We start from the raw sequence: 21791 nt of genomic DNA, 5'->3' as shown, positions 1-21791 counted from the left end.
TTAATTATTTTTAAAAGAATATAGATATAAAACCTGTAGTAGTAGATTACATGCCTATAGAAATTCATGGACTCCATATCAATGGACGGACAAACAAGCGCACACTTAACATTCAACTCTAACTTTCATTTGTATTCAGCTGACTGTAATTATAAAGTTATAAGACTAGAACCATAATGGCATGACAATTGAGTAAAAAGACTAAAAACAAATAATTAAAACTTAGAAATGTATGACAGACAGACAAAATCATCTGAAAATTTTGAAATGTCTGATAGACAAAATCATCTGAAAATTTAACTCCAACTTTTACTATCGTCAGCTGATTACAGCAATAATACCGTTAAATGTTTGAAATACTTAGCACTCATTCTTACAATTTGGATGAAACTTAAACTCCAATGTTATATTCTCTGTTTCCCTTATTTTCAATGACTATGTATATTGTTTACACACTGATGAGTATTGTCCCAATTTTCTCCTAAGTGTTTGAATAATGTTCCGTGTGTCTGAAGTAACTTGCATTGTATCACTGTTCCTCAGTCATTCATAAGGATTAGAACTAGAAGTCATACTTTCGGTCTTGGTCTCATGAACCACCCACAATGTGAACACGTGTAGTAATCACATTCAATGTCTTCTATTTCAGCGTCAGAAGAAAGGTTATCAACACATGTCAAATGAAAATGCCTATCGCAGTAATAGCAACGCAAGCATTCGGTCCCATCAACATCAAAGAGAATTTTCCGTTCGTTCAGTAATGCTTGATCCTGTAATTTGCCGGTATTTAATTGCTTTTGATTACACTCAAAACATGTACATATCTTATCAATGTCTTCTACAGAACAATCAGGGTCGGCCCTGCAATGAATAAAATTACTATAGCATCTCACTTTTACACTGCAAACTAATTGGACTACAATATCTGGAATTATATATCTGCAATTTGGTAAACATCAGACTGTTTTTGTAATTGATTAATGTATTACAGACACATGTACATTGTACCAGGGTAATAAGAACTTCAGGAATGATTACTTTGATAGGAGATTGAATTATTGATATTATTTACTAAAGTTATTAAAAAGCTCACTTTACAGATGAAACTGTTATAGATAATGCATGATGATCACGATTATAGCATTTTCAATTAAGTACATGGATCAATCGAGTATAGCCATAGTTGCAACATTGTAAACCTGTGATTGAACTCCCTAGCTTAATTGTCGGTGATAACGAAACCTCGTATCTCCTGGGCATGAAACAATCTAAATCAAACACAAAAAACTTTTACTCAAAAAATATGAAATATTAGACCATTTCATCAATTCAGTTTCTTATATAACATTCCTTGTTATATGTATTTAGATAAAATCTATCCCAAACTAAAATGAATGATTGAACAATAAGGTTAATTGTGATATTTATGTCAGTAAGATCATACCACCAGGACTTCAGCGATGGAAAAAGTAGTGTTTCCAAAATCACAGCAAAAGGAACTTCACTGTAGCACAGGAAACCACTTATAAACATATTTGAGTAGTAATTACTCTGATATAAGGTAAAATAAAATACTTACATGTCACGATTCTCTTCCACGTATTGCACATCTACTCGCTGCCACCCTGTAGACTTTTCAGCATCATAAAAAATATGCTGTCAAAACCTGTAAAAAATGTACCTAAAGATACATGGTTTTGCCTTTAAGAAATTGCAACCAGTGAGATACGAGAAAAGTAACTTTGATGACTTCACCTGGTATGAACTGTATTGACTAAAGTTGTCAATAACGGATAACTGATAACATCACGTGTATTTGTGAAAAAAAAATGTTTACAAGATTAACGATGCAGACCAAAGAATGCACGTATATGTTTTTACATACTTTTCAACTTATACAATATCACAATAAAATAACTTTATTCCAAGTTTTATTTGCTCGCATTATTCCCTGAGGGTCATATTGAGACTGGGTCTCCTTATAGCAGCTGGTGGCTACCTCACTAAACAACATGCGGGAGGACCGCATCACATGTTATTCAGAGCAATTAGGGTAAAGTCAAACGTCTTGCCATTGGGTACAACCGTGACAATACAGACTAGTCAGTTATACAACTTCACGAGAAATTTCCACACGTAGGGAACAATGTACATTAGATCGTAGATTGGACATATATCCCAAAACTTTTTTTCAATACTACACACTACATGAACACCGTTTAAGGGTGGATATGTTTTTGTTTGTTTCATACTTATGAAAGTTCGGGGGCTGTGCTGGGGCAGGACCATACCCATTGATTAATGTCTCTTACATTTTCCTTAATTGGTATTCATTTAAGCTGATTGGTGCATGCGCGAATGAGTATTATACCAATGCGTTATTTTTCGCAAGTGCCCCTTTAAGTGTGAAAATGAAATTTTTAATAATCAAGATTTCACGATTTCGAGAAAACCAGTATGATTAGATAGCGCTTGATGCTAATAATCCTAAGCGTTCACTTGTCATAAATTTAGTCCGTGAAACCATTATAGTTGTCCTGGCCGACGATGTTATAGGAGCTTCCAAGTGATGATATGATATATAATGTAATGGTTTAAAGTCACCGATAATATATCCATGTGATTAGATAGCGCTTGATGCTAATAATCCTAAGCGTTCACTTGTCATAAATTTAGTCCGTGAAACCATTATAGTTGTCCTGGCCGACGATGTTATAGGAGCTTCCAAGTGATGATATGATATATAATGTAATGGTTTAAAGTCACCGATAATATATCCATGTGTCATATTACGGATTAAAAAATGCAATTATGCTTTAATGCTTTACGAATAGTTGTATGGTAATCTGTGATATTGTTACAAGCTCCGGTGTGTAATGCTACCTTCACTGCATCACGTAAGTATATACAGGTTACCTCCCCTGTTCCGGTTTATTGTGAAATAGACATTGATTTTGATTACTTTTCACGATTTTTTTTAAAATTCTAACCTTCTGTCAAGTTCAACTTGTGATATCCAAAGTTAATTCCATTTACAGTCATCATCACTAACACTATAGAAATCAATTGTGAACTTAATTACTTCTCAAATCAATGCTCGACCTCGAAGTGCCGATGGTATGCTCTGCAGAGGATTACAGTACTGAAAAGTTATGATTAAGAGTGATAAAACGGTGAGATTGATACGAATGACAAATTTTAAAAAAGAAAGAAAAAAACATGAATGTATTATTAACATAGGGGACAGGACAAAAGGGTCGCACAGAAATGTTATATACATTAAAATGAATCTGTTAAAAGGCTTTCGATACAACCTACAGGTTCTTTAGTAAGGTTTAAGATGTTTTGTGCGGAATTTGGTTCGCAGAAATAAAAAAAAACTCTCTTGTCTGAAAGTAGCAAATTAATGTACATTTTTATCGTGATAATGAAGATTTCGATGTTTGTTGAAATAATAATAATAAAATAAGTATTTATATCTAAATACCAATTTATATATTAATAATCTTAGCGACTACAATCTTGAATAAACTAGATGATATGACCACATGGCGACAATATACAAGGTTTACGTGCCATGTTTTTGATTTGTTGCCATGTTTTCGACGGTATCGCGTATGCGTGATTGAAAGAGTTACACAAACCTTTTTAACGACTCAGAAGTTGCAATTCATGGTTTACTTTTGAAAACACCCGAAAAATATATTGACTACGTTTTTTCGCAAGTAGCGAGCAACGTTTAAGGTTATTTGTAAGTTAGTGGCTTATATACTGTTGAGCAAACAGTCGATAAATTCGCGGTGTCAAAGCTGTATGATTTTATAGAAGCAACAGTGCCATAGCTCTCTATATTGCCATCAATGTAAAGTGTTGATGGTATGGTGAAAGATATGGAATTTAGAAACCTCGCAACACAAAAGAGACGCCGGTTCATCTGAGTGAAGTTACTTACCAATACAGCGGAATTTGTGTCTGGCAGTTTACATAACAATATTACCGTGTCTGTACCTTAAATTGAAGATTCAGACTAGCGGTTATTAATAAATTAAAAACGCAGATTTCACGTATTGTGCTTTACATACATTCGTATTTATTTTTAATCCGAACAGAAATCTTTTGTTCTCATAAGAATAATATCAGTTTCTTCCAAACTTTATTTATCAAGGAACAATGTATATTCAATTCATGACACTGCATTTTTTCCTTTTATCGCTTTTAACCAAGACACAGCGATATCACTTCATATTTGGTTTGTTCTAGGACTGACTAGCTGGCTAGTTTTCATTTTGACAAATATTTTCTTTTCAATATTCATGACGTCAAAATAACATTATTGTTTCAATTTTGACAATCTCTTCGCTCCAGAGTTATATAATTTTACAGGAGTAGACTACGGGGGAATTTCCGATGTTAGAAAGGAATCACTTTTGTAGTGGTTTTAAGACCTCGAAGTAAAATGTGTCCTTCTGTTCTTGTTTTTTATTAATTTTATTTTTTTTAATTTTAATTAATTTTATTGATTAATAGCAAGTGGTTCTCTTTTACGTATTACTAACGCTGTGACGGGACAATGCTGTCAAAAAAGTCACTGTTTTCCTCAATTTGATTAATTGCTGAAAGTTTATTTTGGTTTTACTGATGCCGTGAAAGTTCATTGCTGTCTTTACAAGTTTCATCAATAAGTAGTTGTGTGTTTTAACGTATTAATAACGCTGTGACTGGAAAACTTGATTATCAGTGCTCTAAACATTCCTTATTTGAATATTAATGAGCTAAATTGGGTCATGCATATGTGTCAATGTTTTGACATTTCTGAGTGATTCCACTATAATGGCATCCGCTAATTGCTTCATATCCTAGTGTCGAATTTGTGAAACTACAATCATTACAGTATGAACCATTTGACTTTCTGAGATAAAGTGGAATGCTTGAGGTATTGGAGTGCTTTAGATATAGAAGAGCGTGAAGCATCAGTATTTTACTCTGTAGGCTGAAATAAAACTCCAATCGCATAAAACAACAAGCGGCAAGAGAAAAATGAGATTTTCTCTCTTCCTATGCGGATAAAGAGCCGGCAATAACTTTCACAATGTGAAATTGAAAACAAAGCAGAATGTTTCATCTCAAAATGACCGAAAAATTACCTGGTCATTTGAGTGCAAATGTGATAAACTAGAAGGTACACAGGACATCTGTTGTCACGATTTCAGACTTTCCTAACAAAAGGTCATACACTGTTAGGTAACATGTTTGCTCTCTAATCATATTGTATATGTACTCATCCTTATTGGAACACATTTAAGACAAGGTTGTGTTTTCTATTCAAATAATTTGAAATAAAACCTAAGCACGTGAAATAATGTAAGAATTGTTCCCCTGTTAGATGGGATGAATATACATCATTGGGCGTTGGTGTTTCTCTGGAGGATGGGAAACGAGTCGGTTTGTGCAGTCAAGGTTGTGTGCACTGGTAAGCCACTTTTACATAGTTGCCCTGAATTGCAAGTGACGAGCCTCCCGCATGGTGTTGAATGAGATATCAACTAGTCGTTTCAACAAGCTGTTGACGAGGAGATGATAAATGAAACAAACATAATTATATGCATCGACTAAGATGCGGTGCTACTTTATATCTAACAGGCACTATACTTATTCCGAACAGGTAAAAATGACACTGCATAAATAATCTGTTAACTTGTCAATATTTACTTTGTTGTTTTTAATTTTTCATAATTACGAGTTTAGACAGGATATATAATATTCTACCTACATAGGATACGTGTAGTATAAGTAGATAATAAAGAAATGGATGCTATCTACATGGTTCTACATTAATCAAACATAGAAATTGTGAAAACAAAATAATGAAATAGGTTAGCATGTTGCTGACCATATGGTGTGTTCACAGACAGCACAACACTATAGATAAGAATGAAAATCCAGGTCATTCCCACACATTGGATACAAATACATCGGTCAGTTCAATTATTTGATTCACTTGTTTCCTTGCTTGGGTCCAACGTCACATTCTAACGATGAACGGATTACTTGGTCTTCTGGCCTGTATGGTCGCCTTAGTGAGTATTTATTATTTGCTGTAATTTACAAGAATTTTATTCTTTAAATCCCTTTTCTAACATTAATTTAATACAAGGAAGTTTTTTTTAGTTCTTTTGCACTCCAATTATATACATTTCTTGCCATTTTGTCTCGTATACGAGGAAGAGTCGCAAAAGTAAGACTGACGTCACTTTCCCGGTGGCTAGGGTTGCGTCGTTAACACTTAATGCTTGAATGATTTTCAACGAACTTTGGTGTGAAACATCATTCAGAGTGGTGATTAATTTCTTAAATTCAGAAACTTGATTTGACTCCTAGGGACATAAGGGTGGACGGGGCCCTAAATGGGATAGCTAGTCAATATTTAACTTCAAAATGCTTATTGCTGGATTGCAAGCAAATTTGGTCTGAAACATCATATAGGATGGAGAATCATTTCTTAAATTCAGAAAGTTGATTCGAGCTCTAGTTAATAGGATTACTTTCATCCGCTTGAAAGGTCACAATGATCAAATATGTTTAAATCTTGGCATAACTTCTTCTCAATAACTTAATAGCCAAGGATTAAGATATTAGGCCTGTAGCATGCTAGGATGAATGCTATCAACTTTGTTGATATGAATGACATTGACCCACTTTCAAAGTCACAGTTATTAAATGTGTTGAAATGGTTAAGCAACTTTTCAATAACTGACAGGCCAAGGTTCTTGATATTGGGCCTGTTGCTTGTCTTTAATTATGAATACGCAAGGAGTAATGATAATTGTGTAGTGTATGTATAAAGAATATGATATCAAGTTTGCAGAAAATGTCATATTGTTTAAGCTGTAAAGTAGTTGAGCAATTTATTTAAGGCCTATTTTGCCTCTTTCATATATATGTTTTTATAGTGAGATGAACATGAACGCACATGGGCCTCTTGTTTTCATATTCTTGACACATATTAAACTGTATTTAGTTTATCCAGTATACAAAAGCGTCTTCTTTATTTATTTTTCAGTAAATAGTTGCTAAATTCATATCGAGTACTCGAAAAAAGTTGTTGGCATTAACACCGTAGAAAGTATTTCAACTTCTTTTTTTCAGACATGTGCTATGACAACAACTAAGGCACCACATCACCATAACCATAATACAACACACCACCATGGACATCATGGTACCCACGCACCACCTATTGGAGAAGGATTTGTCTTCAAGTATGACAATAAATCGGTAATGTCACGAAGGTGTTGAATAGGACATCTTATTTCAGCAAATTTGGCACATTGTTCTAAAAATATTCAACAAACTATGTTCTATACAAACACTTTGAAATTTAAAATAAGATATGATGTCAACATTAAGAAAATATGATGAACTGAAGAATCATTTAGCAATTTTATGGCGTTTTGCAGCACCGTATGGCGATAATCAGTAGCCATCAGTGTTGGATATATAACCCAAGTGATGATGAGAAGAGTCACATCCAAGATATTCATGTTCTCAGGAATCTCGAGGTTAGTAGATGAACAGAGATTATCTACACGGAATGAAAACGATCGTCATAGGCTTAACTTCAATCTTTTGTTTGGAGTTTTTCATAGATCATTTTGATCAAGTGAAGGGAGGGATTCTTTCTTTTTTACAGAATTATATATATATATATATATATTCATCTTTAAAAGTGATAAATGGCTTTTTCAAGTCAGTGAATAATTCAGGCGATTTAATATGTTTTATGTTCGTTAAATGTTTTAGTTCCAATTTCATGAAATTAGCGATTCTTTCAGTCTTTGTTCTTTTTTTGTTTTTAGTGATTTGTTTTTTTTTCGTTTTGCGAAAATATCTTCCAGTTTTTATCAATACAAATTTGTCATTTAACTGATTGTAATGCATGCTAGCCAAAATACGTATTTGGTGGATTATAATAATTTTGATTAGGATATGGCATTATATGGCCGAATACTTCGTTAAAAGCCCAGAAACTAGCAAATATTGCAGTTAAATGTTACGACGCCTTCGGAATACATATAGTAAGTTAAACGTTGATTTAGATTCTCACACGACAGCCGAAGTCAGATCCGTGTCTATCAGCTATTTGGCTTTGTCAGATATTTCAACTCCCTTGGTCAAATAACGGCACTGGCCACGATGCGAACTGGCAACCTTGCGATCATGAACGATTTTTACGCTTGTTTAACAGATCAAGAAGACACTTTTTGTTTTATATTTCTAGGCAAAACTCATCCAGTTGATTGACAGCAATCCCACTAGCACAACCATGACACATGACGACCTCGCACTGATGAGTGCTTCTCTCGCACATACATGCCATCCTGGGTGGCCAATTTATGCTCTTAATTAATTGCTTAAGAATATAGACCAATTAAAATTATGCATTTTCCTGAAAGATGACTGGATTTCTTTTGTCTCATTCTAAATAATAATGAGAAAATGTCGGTATATTGTTTTAATATTATAAAGTAAATACACAATCGATTAATGAAGGCAGCGTATGAACATAAGAAAAGATAATAAACATAGTCTTGAAATGATACAAAGATAGCAAGACCAGGACCCGTATTCATGAAACCGTTCTCATGCTCAAGCATGAATTTTACAAAATGAATAAATAAAGCTGATTTTGCCAATGAGTTAAAAACAATTTGAAAGGATTTCAAGTCGAAGTTATAATCGATGTTTATATTTCATATATGTATTATTTTATATGATTGAGTCGAACTTTAAAAAAGTCTGCTTGAGCATAAAATCTATGTATGAGCATGAGAATGGTTTCATGAATACGGGCCCTGGTGTTCTTCATTTCATTTAATCAAATGCAATTTTTCATATCTTCATGCAAAATAGTATGATTACCTGTGTTGCTTTTACGTATTACCAAAGTTTTGCATATGTCCATGCACGGGGCCCACAATTTTAAGGAATCACTTTTACTATTAGAAAAAAGCACAACCGTAAAAGTTACTAGATCAACATCCATACCGAGGGATTACATTGATAAAGGTAGAATTTTTCTAGAACTGACGTTTTCATAAAAGCTTGAATTTGTTACTCCTTGTATTTATTTCATCCTGACAAAAATATCTTCATGTCTTAATTTGATAACGAAGGAAATACCAAGCCATGCTGTCGACTATAGAGCCTTTTGTCTTTGTCTTTTCATTATACTTTTAATTTCGACCAATTCTGATAAGATTGAATGTTTGAATGCTTGAATATGAATTCTTTTCAGTTTTTTTCATTTTGCAATGGTTTGGTTGCAACATTTAACAAGCAAACTAACCGGCATCAAACATATCGCATAAAGAAATAGAATATTTCGCAATGACGACTATGACGACTGCAAAACATTTTGCACGAAAATCTTGATAATTGGAACAGGCCCTAGACTTTCGAATCAACTGCGGCATGTAGACACCCATGATGGATGTAGGAATGTTGTTATCCATGAATGGAAAATTCACGATAGGGAAAGGGAAATCACCTCATTTGCTTGGTGCAAATCTGTTCTAGTTGCTCTCTTTGTAGGAAAAGTCGAGATAATCGACTGATGTAGAAATAACGTGCCCTTGATTTCCAATTCTAATTGTTATATACGACAGATGTTACCAATGAGCCTCTCGTTGTTGAAAGACAAGAAGCCATCAATGCATCTGAAAATTAATTAAGGACTTTTCGTGCCTTGTTACCTGTTTTGACCATTTCTTTTTCAATTTTGATAAATTCCGTCTTGTATGAAAACAAAACAACTCGGCCCACAGAGGAACACAGTTAATTCCTATAGATGTTGCCAACACGAAACGCGATCATTTTCTTGTTTTGGTATGTTTCTTCTTTGATTTAGGCTTATCTTCCCACCAAACACTCTTCAGTATTATTCACAATCATATATCTATATAGTTTTTAACCATTCTTGGAAAGAATACCATACCAAGATAATGTGCTTTAAATTAATTCAGTTTTTTTTGCTCATTGAGCTTATACATATCACCTTTCTTATGACTAATATACATTCATATTTTCAATTTATATATAACTTTTAGCGATGGTGTTATTTCAGGGGTTTCACTAAAAAAATATTGCGCTGAATGCAGTTTTTATGTGACGTTAATATAACGTCTGTTGCGTCATAATGAGTATGTTTATAGCATTGAGTAACTGCGATGTTATGATCATTAGGGTCTCCATGCCTTTTGGATAAATATGTAATCGATTATACGATTAAAGTGTATTTGGATGATATATATGCATTCACAAACGTATTGCATTATGTCATTTAAACATGTTGAAATTCTCCAATTTTACAAAAAAACTTAATCATAAGATATACTCAACAAAAAAGAAAGTTTAGCATGTTTCCTTGGCGAATACCGGTAAATGAGATGAAGCAAAATGACGTTTGTGCAATATTAGAAAATAGTAATGTTTTACATTACAAAATGCAAGGGGGTTACCAGAATCATTCAAGCGTGAAAGTCTGTATCAGCGAAACAGCTGCACGAGGTTTTCTGCGACTAACTTGTATCTTCGCTAGAATTTCATAAGCGTTCAAAGTGACAACTATTCCTTAGATCCTTAGAACTTAGAAATCACCGAATCTTGCTATCTATTAACTTTATCATTATGCCCCAGCTGTTACAAGTACAGAGAGAAAGGGCTGTAGACATGATCCAGACTGGGGAGTCTCGCCGTCGAGTTTCACTTTCAGGAGCTGGCCCAAGCCTTGATCGCTGAATGGAACAACATCCCTCCTCGAATTATACGCCGGTTACGATTTCCATTCGACGACGCTGCAATGCCGTTTACTTTGCAAACGGTGGCCATACCCGTTATTAATGGTGTTACCTTTGAAATTGACCCCAGCGTCCTTTACAGTCGAATAAAATCAACTGAACGCAAGTTTTATAATGAATCATGACTGCAGTTTTATCAGAATTGATCAATTACTTTATTTATGAAGGGGTTAATTAATTAATCATAGAATAAAGCAGTGTTTCCTTTCTTTTTTGTTTGGTATATATATAAAAGACCTAATCGTAGACACATTAACAACAGAAAGAAAGCCCTGTGTTCCGTAAGGAAGAGTTTGCTTTTTCGGTAACTTTAGTGACAAATCAAATTAAATATTCTGCATAGAAAAGAACAGGAGTGGTCGACCATTTTCCAATGATAATAGCTCATGTGTGAAAGGTTTTGTCATTTACAAATCATTTATACAATGAACTTGTGATGAAAATATGATATTGGTATTGTCCATTAGAAAGCTATTGAAGATGGATATAAATATTAATTTGATATCTGAAGTCGTTTATGAGGGTACAAATTAATAAATTTGAAGAATAATATATGAACACTAGATAATTTCACAATTCATGAAATAACAACATTTCTGTAATATTCACAGTCAATGAAATAAGAACTTCTCTGTTATCTTTACAATTCATGAAATAACGACCTTTTTGTAATTTTAAATGTTTAAAGTTAAATGTTCACTCAAAAATGGCGTTATAAAAATTGAACAAAGAGGAAGGGGGTCACATTGCCCTGGGTATGTTCACAGATCACGTTGTTCATTTATCAACACAGATTCCGAGAACATGAGTTACATGGTTGTTTATATCCAGGCGTAATACGATGTTCATTAACCAATACGGAAAGTTTGTCTATTTTGTCATTCTAACTTGACTTTACATCGACTTTATCATAGTTAAATGAGAATGACGGTCTTTGCACAAAGACGCTGGAGTAAGTTCCAATACGATCTGGAACAGCTAAGACATATTATCAAGAAAGCCAAGATTAGTCTAGAGAAAACATGGACAGATAAGTGGCATTTTACTTTGTACGCTGTTACAGAATCCGTATTGGCTTGCTCTGGTTGTTTAAAATTTTCCTGCTCCCCAACGCTTCTCAATTACCAACTATATTGATTAGATAAGCATTAAGTTTGGTAAACAATGCCTACTTTTAATCAGTATCTTTCAATGAATAAGCAAAAAAATCACCGCCTTCCCCACAGGACAGTCAAATGGAACAAATGTTACAGACAGTCCCCCTCATTTAATCAGTATATTTCAATGAATAAAAAAATCATCGCCTTCCCCACTGGGCTGTTTCATGGAACAAATGTTACATACAGTTCCCCCTTTTTAAAATAAGTATCTTTCAATGAATATCATCTCAACCTTCCCAACAGGGACTTCACAAGAAGCAAACATTACAACAAGCCCCCTATGTCGTATAAAGTAGGCATTAGCCTACTAATTGTCAAATACACCACGGGGAAGTTAATTATGAATTGTTGTCCTAGTCTTTTGTCTTTGCATATGGGTGTATGTACTAGATTTAGTCAAACTTTTTACTGATATCCTAGATTGAAGTTATGCAATATGGATATCTCGAAGAACAAAAATCAAATCATACACATACAAATATAAAAGGATAATTAAACGGTCACAAGATTACACAGACCTGTGGATTATCATTGAGAAAAAGGTCACTTTCTCATCCGAAACTTGGCTATTACCTTACCTGTCACACTAGTACCTATTGTTCTTAACTTGTAATGTAATCGGGTACAATGCACCACTAAATCTTTGATTTTTAAGTTCATAAGTTCTTTATTCTGTGACGGTAACATCTTCATGCATAAACAAACACTGTATTAGTACAGCACATTAGAGTACAGTACTGTGTAGACTGAAACAAACACCGCACAATACAGGTTGTAAGAAAGGGAGATAAATCTGTATAACTACTTACCTAAAATATAAACTTTGCAATAATTACTTCTACGATTGTACAATAATATTATAGAAATGATATATCTAATAATTGCTGACATGACAAAAATATATAGAAAGATATACTATTCATGTGCAATATTACAAATATAGACACCACATCGATAAAACTATAATGTATTCACCTGTGTATGGCACAGATTCATATCGATTGTCCCGCTCATTGGTTCTCCATTTTACAACTCTAAGCTGTCGAATCATAAATCTTCTAAGGTCATGATAACATATAGATGATATAAATTACAGAAAATGTTAACCACTACATACCTTTGTATTTCAATTGAATTATAGCTTACAATCGAGATTTAGATTGATGATTATTTAATTTGAATGACAGATAAATAATGTTTACAGCTAATTCCATTTGAGATATTAACTTCAATAAACACATGATAATTATGGCTAACATGTACTTCATTGTTTGTTCACCGTCTTATCTAGAGCTTCATATATCATTGTAAGAAAAGGCGAGGCTTCTTTTACGTATCTATGCGTGACTTAATATGCTATAAAGCACGTTTGTACCGCATATGCTATAATGAACTTTGCATCGCAAAGTTGTCAACACCGCTAAATCAGATATATGTCGTATACATAACTTTTACATGTATGTCGTGGCGGAGGGACCTATTCTAATTATTTCTTACTTTCTCTAAGTCTTCACTTGAGTTAACGTGTACGTTGGATATATAGAAAGATCACAGTCAAAATGTGAGATTGGTGACATATCTTTACATGGATTGTGTTCTCTATTTTACATACTTTTCTACTATACCTTTATAAGAGTGTACCGAATGTGGTAACGGCAACCGTTATCCAACTTAACCTTCCATAATAAACTTAACTCAGAATATCACTGGATATAAGTAGTCGTTACCTTTTCAGTATCGTGCTATTCCCAGGTCTGACAATTAGTTATCAATAAAAACACCCAGGAGATTTGCACTGTGTACAGACATGGTATCGATAGTAATATTCAACTCGCAGGTTTTGATAGCTTTAGAGCTAATCCTATCAACGTACAATGGGTCTTACTTATTTTGTTTTCTCCCATTCACAGAACTGCACATTCTAAGTAGTCACTCTTTTTTCTACTAACTCTTCTGTCTTTTTCCTTACCCATTATGAGACGTTATCGGCTTTCATTATTCCAGTAAGAATTTGAATAATCATTAATAATTAAGATGAACAACTGGCACAGCCTTAAGGGACAATAATATCGGAAGATGGAAAATCGGACACCAAAATTAACTTACAGTCTGTGACCTGTTTGGTACTTTGGAACTTCAATGAAAGAGATGACTGTCAAGTTTTAGTAAATGAAAAGCATACAGTATATTGGGAAATAGTGCTACTGCTAAACAGTTTAGAACGTATGCACATAATTAAGACTTGACTTATTGAAATTAGTCACGATAATTATTTATATCTTTCTTGTGAAATATTAGTGATTAACAAATTAGCCGGGTAAAGACCAAACTAGGTTACTCAACAAAACAACTCTAATGCTCACGTGCTTAAAATAGCACCAAGATTGATCAGTGCTATTCAGAGACTACAGCAAACATGCTTCTAAACATGTTCTAAATGAACTTCTTTTATCTGGAGATATGGCATCGTGACGTCTCTGATCCAAAAACGACTGATAGCAATTGGAAAAAGGGTCATTGCTTGACAGCAGTTGTCATTACACCACACAATTCTGTTTTGCTTCACAAGTCGTTTTACGCTTGCTGGTGTCAAGATTCATAATTCAAAGATGAACAGTTTTCTGTGTTTATTGGCCTGCTTGCTCGCTGTTGTGAGTATAATCCTATCATTTTAATGTTGAATTCTACTTAGGTATTTACTTTTCTACTTTTAAATGTGATAATTACCTACATTCCAGCTTAGATTTGGACTTTAATTTCCTGATGGTCGTATGGGCATATCACGTTGAAACTGCAATATTTCTATTTCTTACACTGGCAAGAAGTAGATAAGAATAGAATTTCGGTTCATTGTCGAGGATATCATTGGCTACCGAAATTACATACTCAATTATGGTTACAATGTTCTTTTGTAAAAGGAGATGTGACATTGGTGTTATACTGTTTCATTGATAACTAATTTTTGTTTCTTCTTATTACGTATTCCATCGAAAAATATTTCACACGGTCCATACTTTACTTGAATATTATGCATATTTATACCGCTACTCCCCCTTCCCCCGGATGCTTCCATTTATTGTCAAGTAGAGAAAATATCATAATTATTTCATTTCTGTTCCTGTAACAATTTGTGTGTTGCGGCGTCTCGGTGGGTACAGTGTAGCACTGTACAGATTTAGTTAAATGTATCCGACAAATATCCAGTTTATATTGCATAAGCATTGGCAAAAGTTTGTAAATATAGAAATTGACATGCATGTCCTATCTGCTTTTCTAACAACGACGAAAATTCGAACACGTCAACAGAAATATAATCATAAATCAAATTCAATAAAACTAGGGTAAAATATGAATAATAACATTAAGACAAGGTTCCCCGGACAATAGAGTGTCTTCTGCTTGATCTGCAACACACGCAATGTAAATCTTACTCAGTCCAAGTAATTAATAACACGTTCTCAAATAAGGACATGATAAATATAGTTATAGTAAATATGAGCTTTGTTTACAAGAAATACGGCCTACTTGTAATGGTAAGTTATACCTATATTTACATATGTAAACAAAATGCTTTTATTGTCGTTTTTGTATGCATGTCTTAATTCAATTCCGACCATTTTGTATCGGATCAAATATATTCCAGAGAGTAAGAAAAGGAGATTTCAATACATTAAATGGTTTCAGAAAGATGAATTGGAATATGCAATATTTTCAGTTTACATGTTGTAAATGTTGATATTTTCGGTAGTGTTATTTTAGCGCTATTTGCGTTGAAAATATATTTATACATTGTATAATTATGGCCGCGCTCATTGTAATTTATATATTTCCTTAGATATCATTTATTACAAATATAGAATATTTTAGCAGTTATGCTATTTTATCGATATCTTATTGTTATGGCATTGCTACGACTTTACTTTAGCGGTCAGTTGGGTATTGCTTGCTCAGCAAGTAACAAAGTAACAAATTTAGGTTGTGTTCCCTTCAGGTAAGATAAAATTGATAACCAGGAAACCTTAAGGATAAGCATTGAACTACTTTCACTTGGCATTTATTGGCATATGAATACCATCAGGATAAGTGCAAATTTAGTGAAGCTCTTCAGCTGAAAACATAAGACACACGTTTTGAATAACATTTTTTACTATTTATAACAAGCAGATATTTCATATTTCTTACCTGGATTCTGAAAGTTATAAGAACAAACACCAATTTATCGGCTTTTTGTTTCAGGCATATGCTCCCACAACAACTAGGTCACCACATCAACATAATACCCATCAAACCACCAGACACCATGGGCATCATCTCACCCACGCGCCACCTATTGGAGAGGGATTTTCCTTCAGATATGACCCAAAATCGGTAGTGACGTTCGGCCTTTCATCAACAGATAAACCTTCCTAAAATATTGTTCTGTATAGCCTAACACAGCCTTTCTGTACATTTAGAGACTATAGTTAGAGTATGCTACTTGCCCGCATATCTATCAAAACGCAAATTAAGTTAAGTGTAAATCAAAATTATTGTTTTTAAAACTGAACAAACTGTTACTGTTAAACATGAAGATAATTGAACAGTTGAGTTACTAAATGAAGTGATTAAGTTAAAAAATGAACAATTAGATGAAGTGGCCAATCCGTCTTTATCTCTTTATCTATGTTGATGTTATTTTGTTAGTTAAGATTTCTTTACTTCAGAAATATTTTTACCATTTTATGATTTAGAATTTACTCTACGTAAGATATTCGTAATTCGTTACACGTACTGACGGAGCAGCCTGAAAGCTCATGGGTTAGCGAAATAGCTGACTCCAAATTCTATTTCGTGGCAAGAAAGTTTGTCAGATTTGACATTTATTGAAGGGTAAACGTCTATTTTGTAGCTAAGGCCAAATAGAGAACATATACCGGAAATATAAATATATAATGGTGATACCACTGAGCTCTTAGGTAGCAGTACAGTTTCTCGATGTGGCCATGGGTGATATTTTTGTTCATTAGATTTTCCCATTATAAAGGTTTAAATTATGATTTCAAAAATAAATCCTTGTTAAACTTGGTCTTGTCATGTTGATGTGGACAATTTGGGGTTTCACATTTGTTAAAAATGATATTTTTGCATTGTGTTGGAGATTGCTATTTGGGCAGTCTCCAATCTATGTCCACGCAACAAAACCTAGGTGTTCAGAAATAAATTTCTTCTATCAAGATTTAGTGCTAGGATGGAAATAGCAGTATTTTTTTACAATTCAGCGTTTTTCGAATGGGTAACTATGGCAATCAGAGGAAATTTTTGACTTACACAATTTTTATTTCTCTACTATTAATGTAATTGTTTATAAATGTATACACATGTAAGGATGCATTTTCAGAACGAAACTGCTATATCTGTATATCTTAAACATGACCAATAATTTCAAGTAAAATGCAAATGAAGTTTACAGTGTTGTCTTAGCAACAAAGCGGTTCTCAAATTACCATACGTGGTAGTCCAACCTTTTCTGTTAGTCACAATCTCCCTTAAATCCCGATGATTTTACACAAAATCTTAATTGCCTGGAACAAAAACGTTACATTATATTGACGCAACTCGCCATTCATGTAGGGATTGCTAGCTCTTTGTCTTACCAGTGGTCCAGGGAGCGTTCAGATGACCACGGAGAAAAACAACCAGACCTCTCTTACGGCCGCTTTTGTCTGTAATTTCTGTCAATGAAGGTTTTAAAACATTACAACCCACGGTAATTGCAGTCTGGGAACCAGTGTGAAACCTAAATATATGATTTGATTTGACACCTGGAAGATATACGTGGAAATATTGTTAGTCTATATGACTTGTCAATGGTCTGATCATAGAGGTGAAATTCAATTCAAAATTGGTATTTGGGACCTTTTCAAACTAGCCATCATTGGCGATCATGAAAGTGGGGTGGTCTGAATAGTGAAGTTTACGGTACAAAGACCTTAACTATATATTACTTTTGGAGACTTAAATGAAGTGGTCTTAATAGCGAGATGGTCTTAATTTTGAGGTGGTATTTAAGCGAGGTTTCATTCTACAAGATGAATTACAGGGTTTAAAGATTGTATAATTCATAATTGGTATTTTTTCAGCACCGTCTGGCCGTGGTAAATAACCATAAGTGCTGGATATACCATCCAAGTGATGCCGAGCAGAGCACAATCAAAGACATCCACACGCTAAGAGACCTTGAGGTTAATCTTATTTCCTATTTGTTTGGGTGTCAAGTATTAAAAGTGATATTTCAATTAGTCTGTCATACAGGATATATAGAATATGCTTCTTCCATACTAGCCCACCATCATCAGATGTTGGGAATTTCAAATCGCCCTTCTACCATGGTCCGTGGTCAGAAAACAAAACATACGTTAGGGATCACTTGCCCTTTTGTTTAGTTTAATTTCGAGGAAGAAAAGTAATTTGTTAGGAGGAAGAGACATGATAATTTTTTTTAAAAACCAATAAAGCTCCGACAATGTTTTATACATAGAACCTGGCATATTTGCAAGCCATAAGATCTTCCTCTGGCGGCTGATCGGATTTCTACAAACATGAATATAAAGCTAATGACTCTCAGATAATACAGTTTCAAATTGCTTGGCATTATGTTTCTTATTTAATATTTTTCATGTTTCTAGGTAAAGCTTATCCAACAAATTGACAACACTCCTACTGGCACGTCCTTGTCACATTCTGACCTTGGCCTCATGAGCCCACTTCTCGCGCACCTATGCCATAGTGACTGGCCGATTGTGATTCTGAACTAAATACAGAAGTCATATCATAACAAAAAAATAAAGCGTTACATGAAAATGACTGTGTTCCTTTATCCTTATCTTAAAACATATTGCCTTTGTTAACACTACTAATTAGTGAACTGTATTAAATATAATACAATATAAAATTACTTGATTTCAAAAAATTTCTTTATGCTTTTGTTATCCTCAACATTGTCAATTCTAATATGATCGATAGCAAAATAAGTTAAAAAAGATATCCAAGTTTTAAAAGGGAAGGATGAAAATGCACACGTTATGAAACTGTAACCATTTGACCGTCATATGCTAAGCATTCAGTATTCCTAGGCTTCCAAATGCCTAAAGGTTCCATATAAGTTAAATTCCCAGGGTTGGATCGATGAATCCTGGTCTAGCAGAATGTAATCCAACTCGATGCTGCTTGAAATAAATCAAAAGAAAACAATTCCTGTTTTAAACCCCTGAGTAGTCAGGTAACGTTTTGATACAGAGTGAAAATGAGAAATGTTGATCTTTTTCACTCGTTTTAACTATCAGATGACAGATTTGCAAGTTAAAAATTCATTTTGTCATTTGGAACTTTAGGAACTACAACTCTCATAGAAATAACCCTAAGCAATGTTGGGTAACTCATGCTTTACTATGATGTACTGATTCTGATCATTATGATGTTCTATGTACTATATTTACTTCCGTGTACTTCAAATTAAACTTATTTGAAGAATTGTACCTAAGTTGTGACACTATGTGAGTAAAGATGATTAAGAACACATCTAGACAGAGCAGCGAATTCAAATCGATAAAATAGCGTGAAAATTTGATAAATGGAATATTGTTTGTTTACTGACGAATAAAAGTGCTATTATATTTCATCTCGTTTGATTTACATTTTCATATTTTCACCAATATTAACAAAATCATAATCTAAAGTCAAATGTAATTAAACTAGGACAATATATGAACAAAAGGAAAAAATAAGGGAAAACCCCAAGAGACCTTTTGATGAGAAACCACAAATAAACAACGAAGAAAATATGGACATGTCCACTAAATTTTAATTCAAATGCATATTCGATAAAAACTATGGGAATTATGTAAAAAAGAAAATTTGTTTTTGAGACTACTGAAAAAGTAAATTGTGATTAAGATCAGGTATTCTGGAACGGTCAGCGTGATCTGATTCATCGACGACTCGCGATGTAAATCTTCGTCAATTCATCAAGTATTACAAACTTGTATGAAAGGGAAACTTCTTGATGTAGGAATTTGAATGAAATGTTCAGATGATAAACCTGATAATATGAACACCTTAAACAGTATTTGACATTTTATCGAAATGAACTCTCATATGGGGATTCACCATGCGTAATTCAGTTACATACGAATATGATTTTCTTTGAGAGAGAGAGAGAGAGAGAGAGAGAGAGAGAGAGAGAGAGAGAGAGAGGGGGGGGGGGGTAAAAACAAAATACATAACGAAAAAAATAAAGCGTTTTTCTGATAGGCCAACATGACAATTAATCAGTATTACAAGCTCTGGGTTTTTTTTATATATAATAGTACTTTTTCTTTTACATTTAATCTTCATCCATGTTATTGCTGTCTGTATACCAAATACCTCTTTTACTCTGAATATAGGGAGATATAAAAATACCACAGTAAATGTTTCCTCTTTCCCAGTTTCTATAACAACATAGCAGTGGGGTGTTAGATAAGAACTGAAGGTTGTATTGTTCTAACAGTCACGGTTAGAATCCCTCTCTTAGGCCCCTCGATGTCACATAAACACAGATAAAACATAAAAGGCAATGGAATCATATATGTACAACTAAACCTGTCATCAACAACAATATGTATTGTATGACCATTTGGATCTTAGTACAGTATTTGTTTTTGATATATTTATGATATTCGAACGATAAAAAGAAAACAAACAAAACAAAAAAGTCATGAGTTCAAGAGAGACCACCAAGGAAGGGTAGATAAATATAGTAGAATACATTATATATGCACCAGTAACCATACTTAAACTTATCTTTATCAAGAAGTGTTCGTTACAGAACATTTCGCATTTTAACTTATGTATATATATATTGGTTCATTATATTAATGTCATTGGCTTTTTTTTATTATTGACTATTGCTTTTACATTTTCGCCCGAAAACATAAAAAAATATCGAAGTCATTTAATCAAGCGGAAACTTTACTTATGTGATTGGAGGAACATTAATCTGGGGTATCTCTTAGTCAAAATCTGAGATTACTATTCAACATCTGTCAGTCATCTTTTGAAATTGAGATATGTAAATATACACGATTATTTAAAAAAATAGACACCTACGCATTTTTTTAAAATCAATGTTATGTTCCCCGGTAGAAAATTAATATAAACTTTTGTCGAAATGCATGATCAGCAAGGACAGACAGTATGCTTTCGGATCAGTCAAACATTTAAACATACCCAGGACTAAGGGATGCCTCAATATGTAACTATATCCGGAGCAATTATCACCATATGTTTTTTTCTGTCTTGAAGTCGAATTTATCTAGTGACAGAAAAAGTGGATACATAATAAATCAATATAAAGGTGAAATAACGTCAAAAATAGCATGTATTTATTAGGAATAAAACTTATTTTTTTCCTTTTCCTGAATTGTAGAAAACAAGTAACTTACATTTAAATTATCTGTCTCTAAAGCACCTTATTCCTGCGGTATCTGCAATGGAAACCAATATGATTACATATAAATAATGCATTTTAATTCGTCACTGATTCATTATTATTTCCCCATGTTTTGTGACGTTTTAATATTTTGCCTGGTTTCTGAGACATGAACAAATCTATAAAGTATAATATAAGTCATCGATGGCAGATATCATTGTTACACTTTCAAGAGGGGCAAAATTCCGAAATGGCCATCAGTTGAAAAACTGAAAACCCGTAAGTATAAGTATTCATGCAAGTTTTTTCTATGTATGTTAAAGTTGG

General features: G+C 33.5%; 2 protein-coding genes across 2 annotated transcripts; both read left to right on the top strand.

The window, feature by feature from the left end:
* Positions 1-6035: 6035 nt before the first annotated feature.
* On the top strand, positions 6036-8407 carry LOC132552370 (uncharacterized). Its single transcript, XM_060216539.1, has 4 exons — positions 6036-6077; positions 7147-7275; positions 7458-7559; positions 8279-8407. The coding sequence occupies exons 1-4, from the start codon at positions 6036-6038 to the stop codon at positions 8405-8407; spliced, it is 402 nt and encodes a 133-aa protein (XP_060072522.1).
* Positions 8408-14625: 6218 nt separating this feature from the next.
* On the top strand, positions 14626-18810 carry LOC132552380 (uncharacterized). The gene is made up of 4 exons (XM_060216551.1): positions 14626-14667; positions 16253-16384; positions 18136-18237; positions 18682-18810. The coding sequence occupies exons 1-4, from the start codon at positions 14626-14628 to the stop codon at positions 18808-18810; spliced, it is 405 nt and encodes a 134-aa protein (XP_060072534.1).
* The last annotated feature ends 2981 nt before the right edge of the window (positions 18811-21791 follow it).

This window comes from Ylistrum balloti, unplaced genomic scaffold (assembly GCF_031769215.1).
Source record: "Ylistrum balloti isolate Yb309-2 unplaced genomic scaffold, AGI_CSIRO_Ybal_v1 Utg369630, whole genome shotgun sequence".
In the NCBI taxonomy this organism is placed as follows: domain Eukaryota; kingdom Metazoa; phylum Mollusca; class Bivalvia; order Pectinida; family Pectinidae; genus Ylistrum; species Ylistrum balloti.
This window is presented reverse-complemented; position numbering and strand designations above follow the sequence as displayed.

Excerpts from the sequence above, each read along its gene's own strand:
- LOC132552370 (XM_060216539.1), top strand. The coding sequence starts at position 6,036 with ATGAACGGATTACTTGGTCTTCTGGCCTGTATGGTCGCCTTA. Across the intron at positions 7,276-7,457 it reads TCAAGTATGACAATAAATCG|CACCGTATGGCGATAATCAG; the intron begins GTAATGTCACGA and ends GGCGTTTTGCAG. Across the intron at positions 7,560-8,278 it reads ATGTTCTCAGGAATCTCGAG|GCAAAACTCATCCAGTTGAT; the intron begins GTTAGTAGATGA and ends TTATATTTCTAG.
- LOC132552380 (XM_060216551.1), top strand. The coding sequence starts at position 14,626 with ATGAACAGTTTTCTGTGTTTATTGGCCTGCTTGCTCGCTGTT. Across the intron at positions 14,668-16,252 it reads TGGCCTGCTTGCTCGCTGTT|GCATATGCTCCCACAACAAC; the intron begins GTGAGTATAATC and ends TTTTTGTTTCAG. Across the intron at positions 18,238-18,681 it reads ACACGCTAAGAGACCTTGAG|GTAAAGCTTATCCAACAAAT; the intron begins GTTAATCTTATT and ends TCATGTTTCTAG.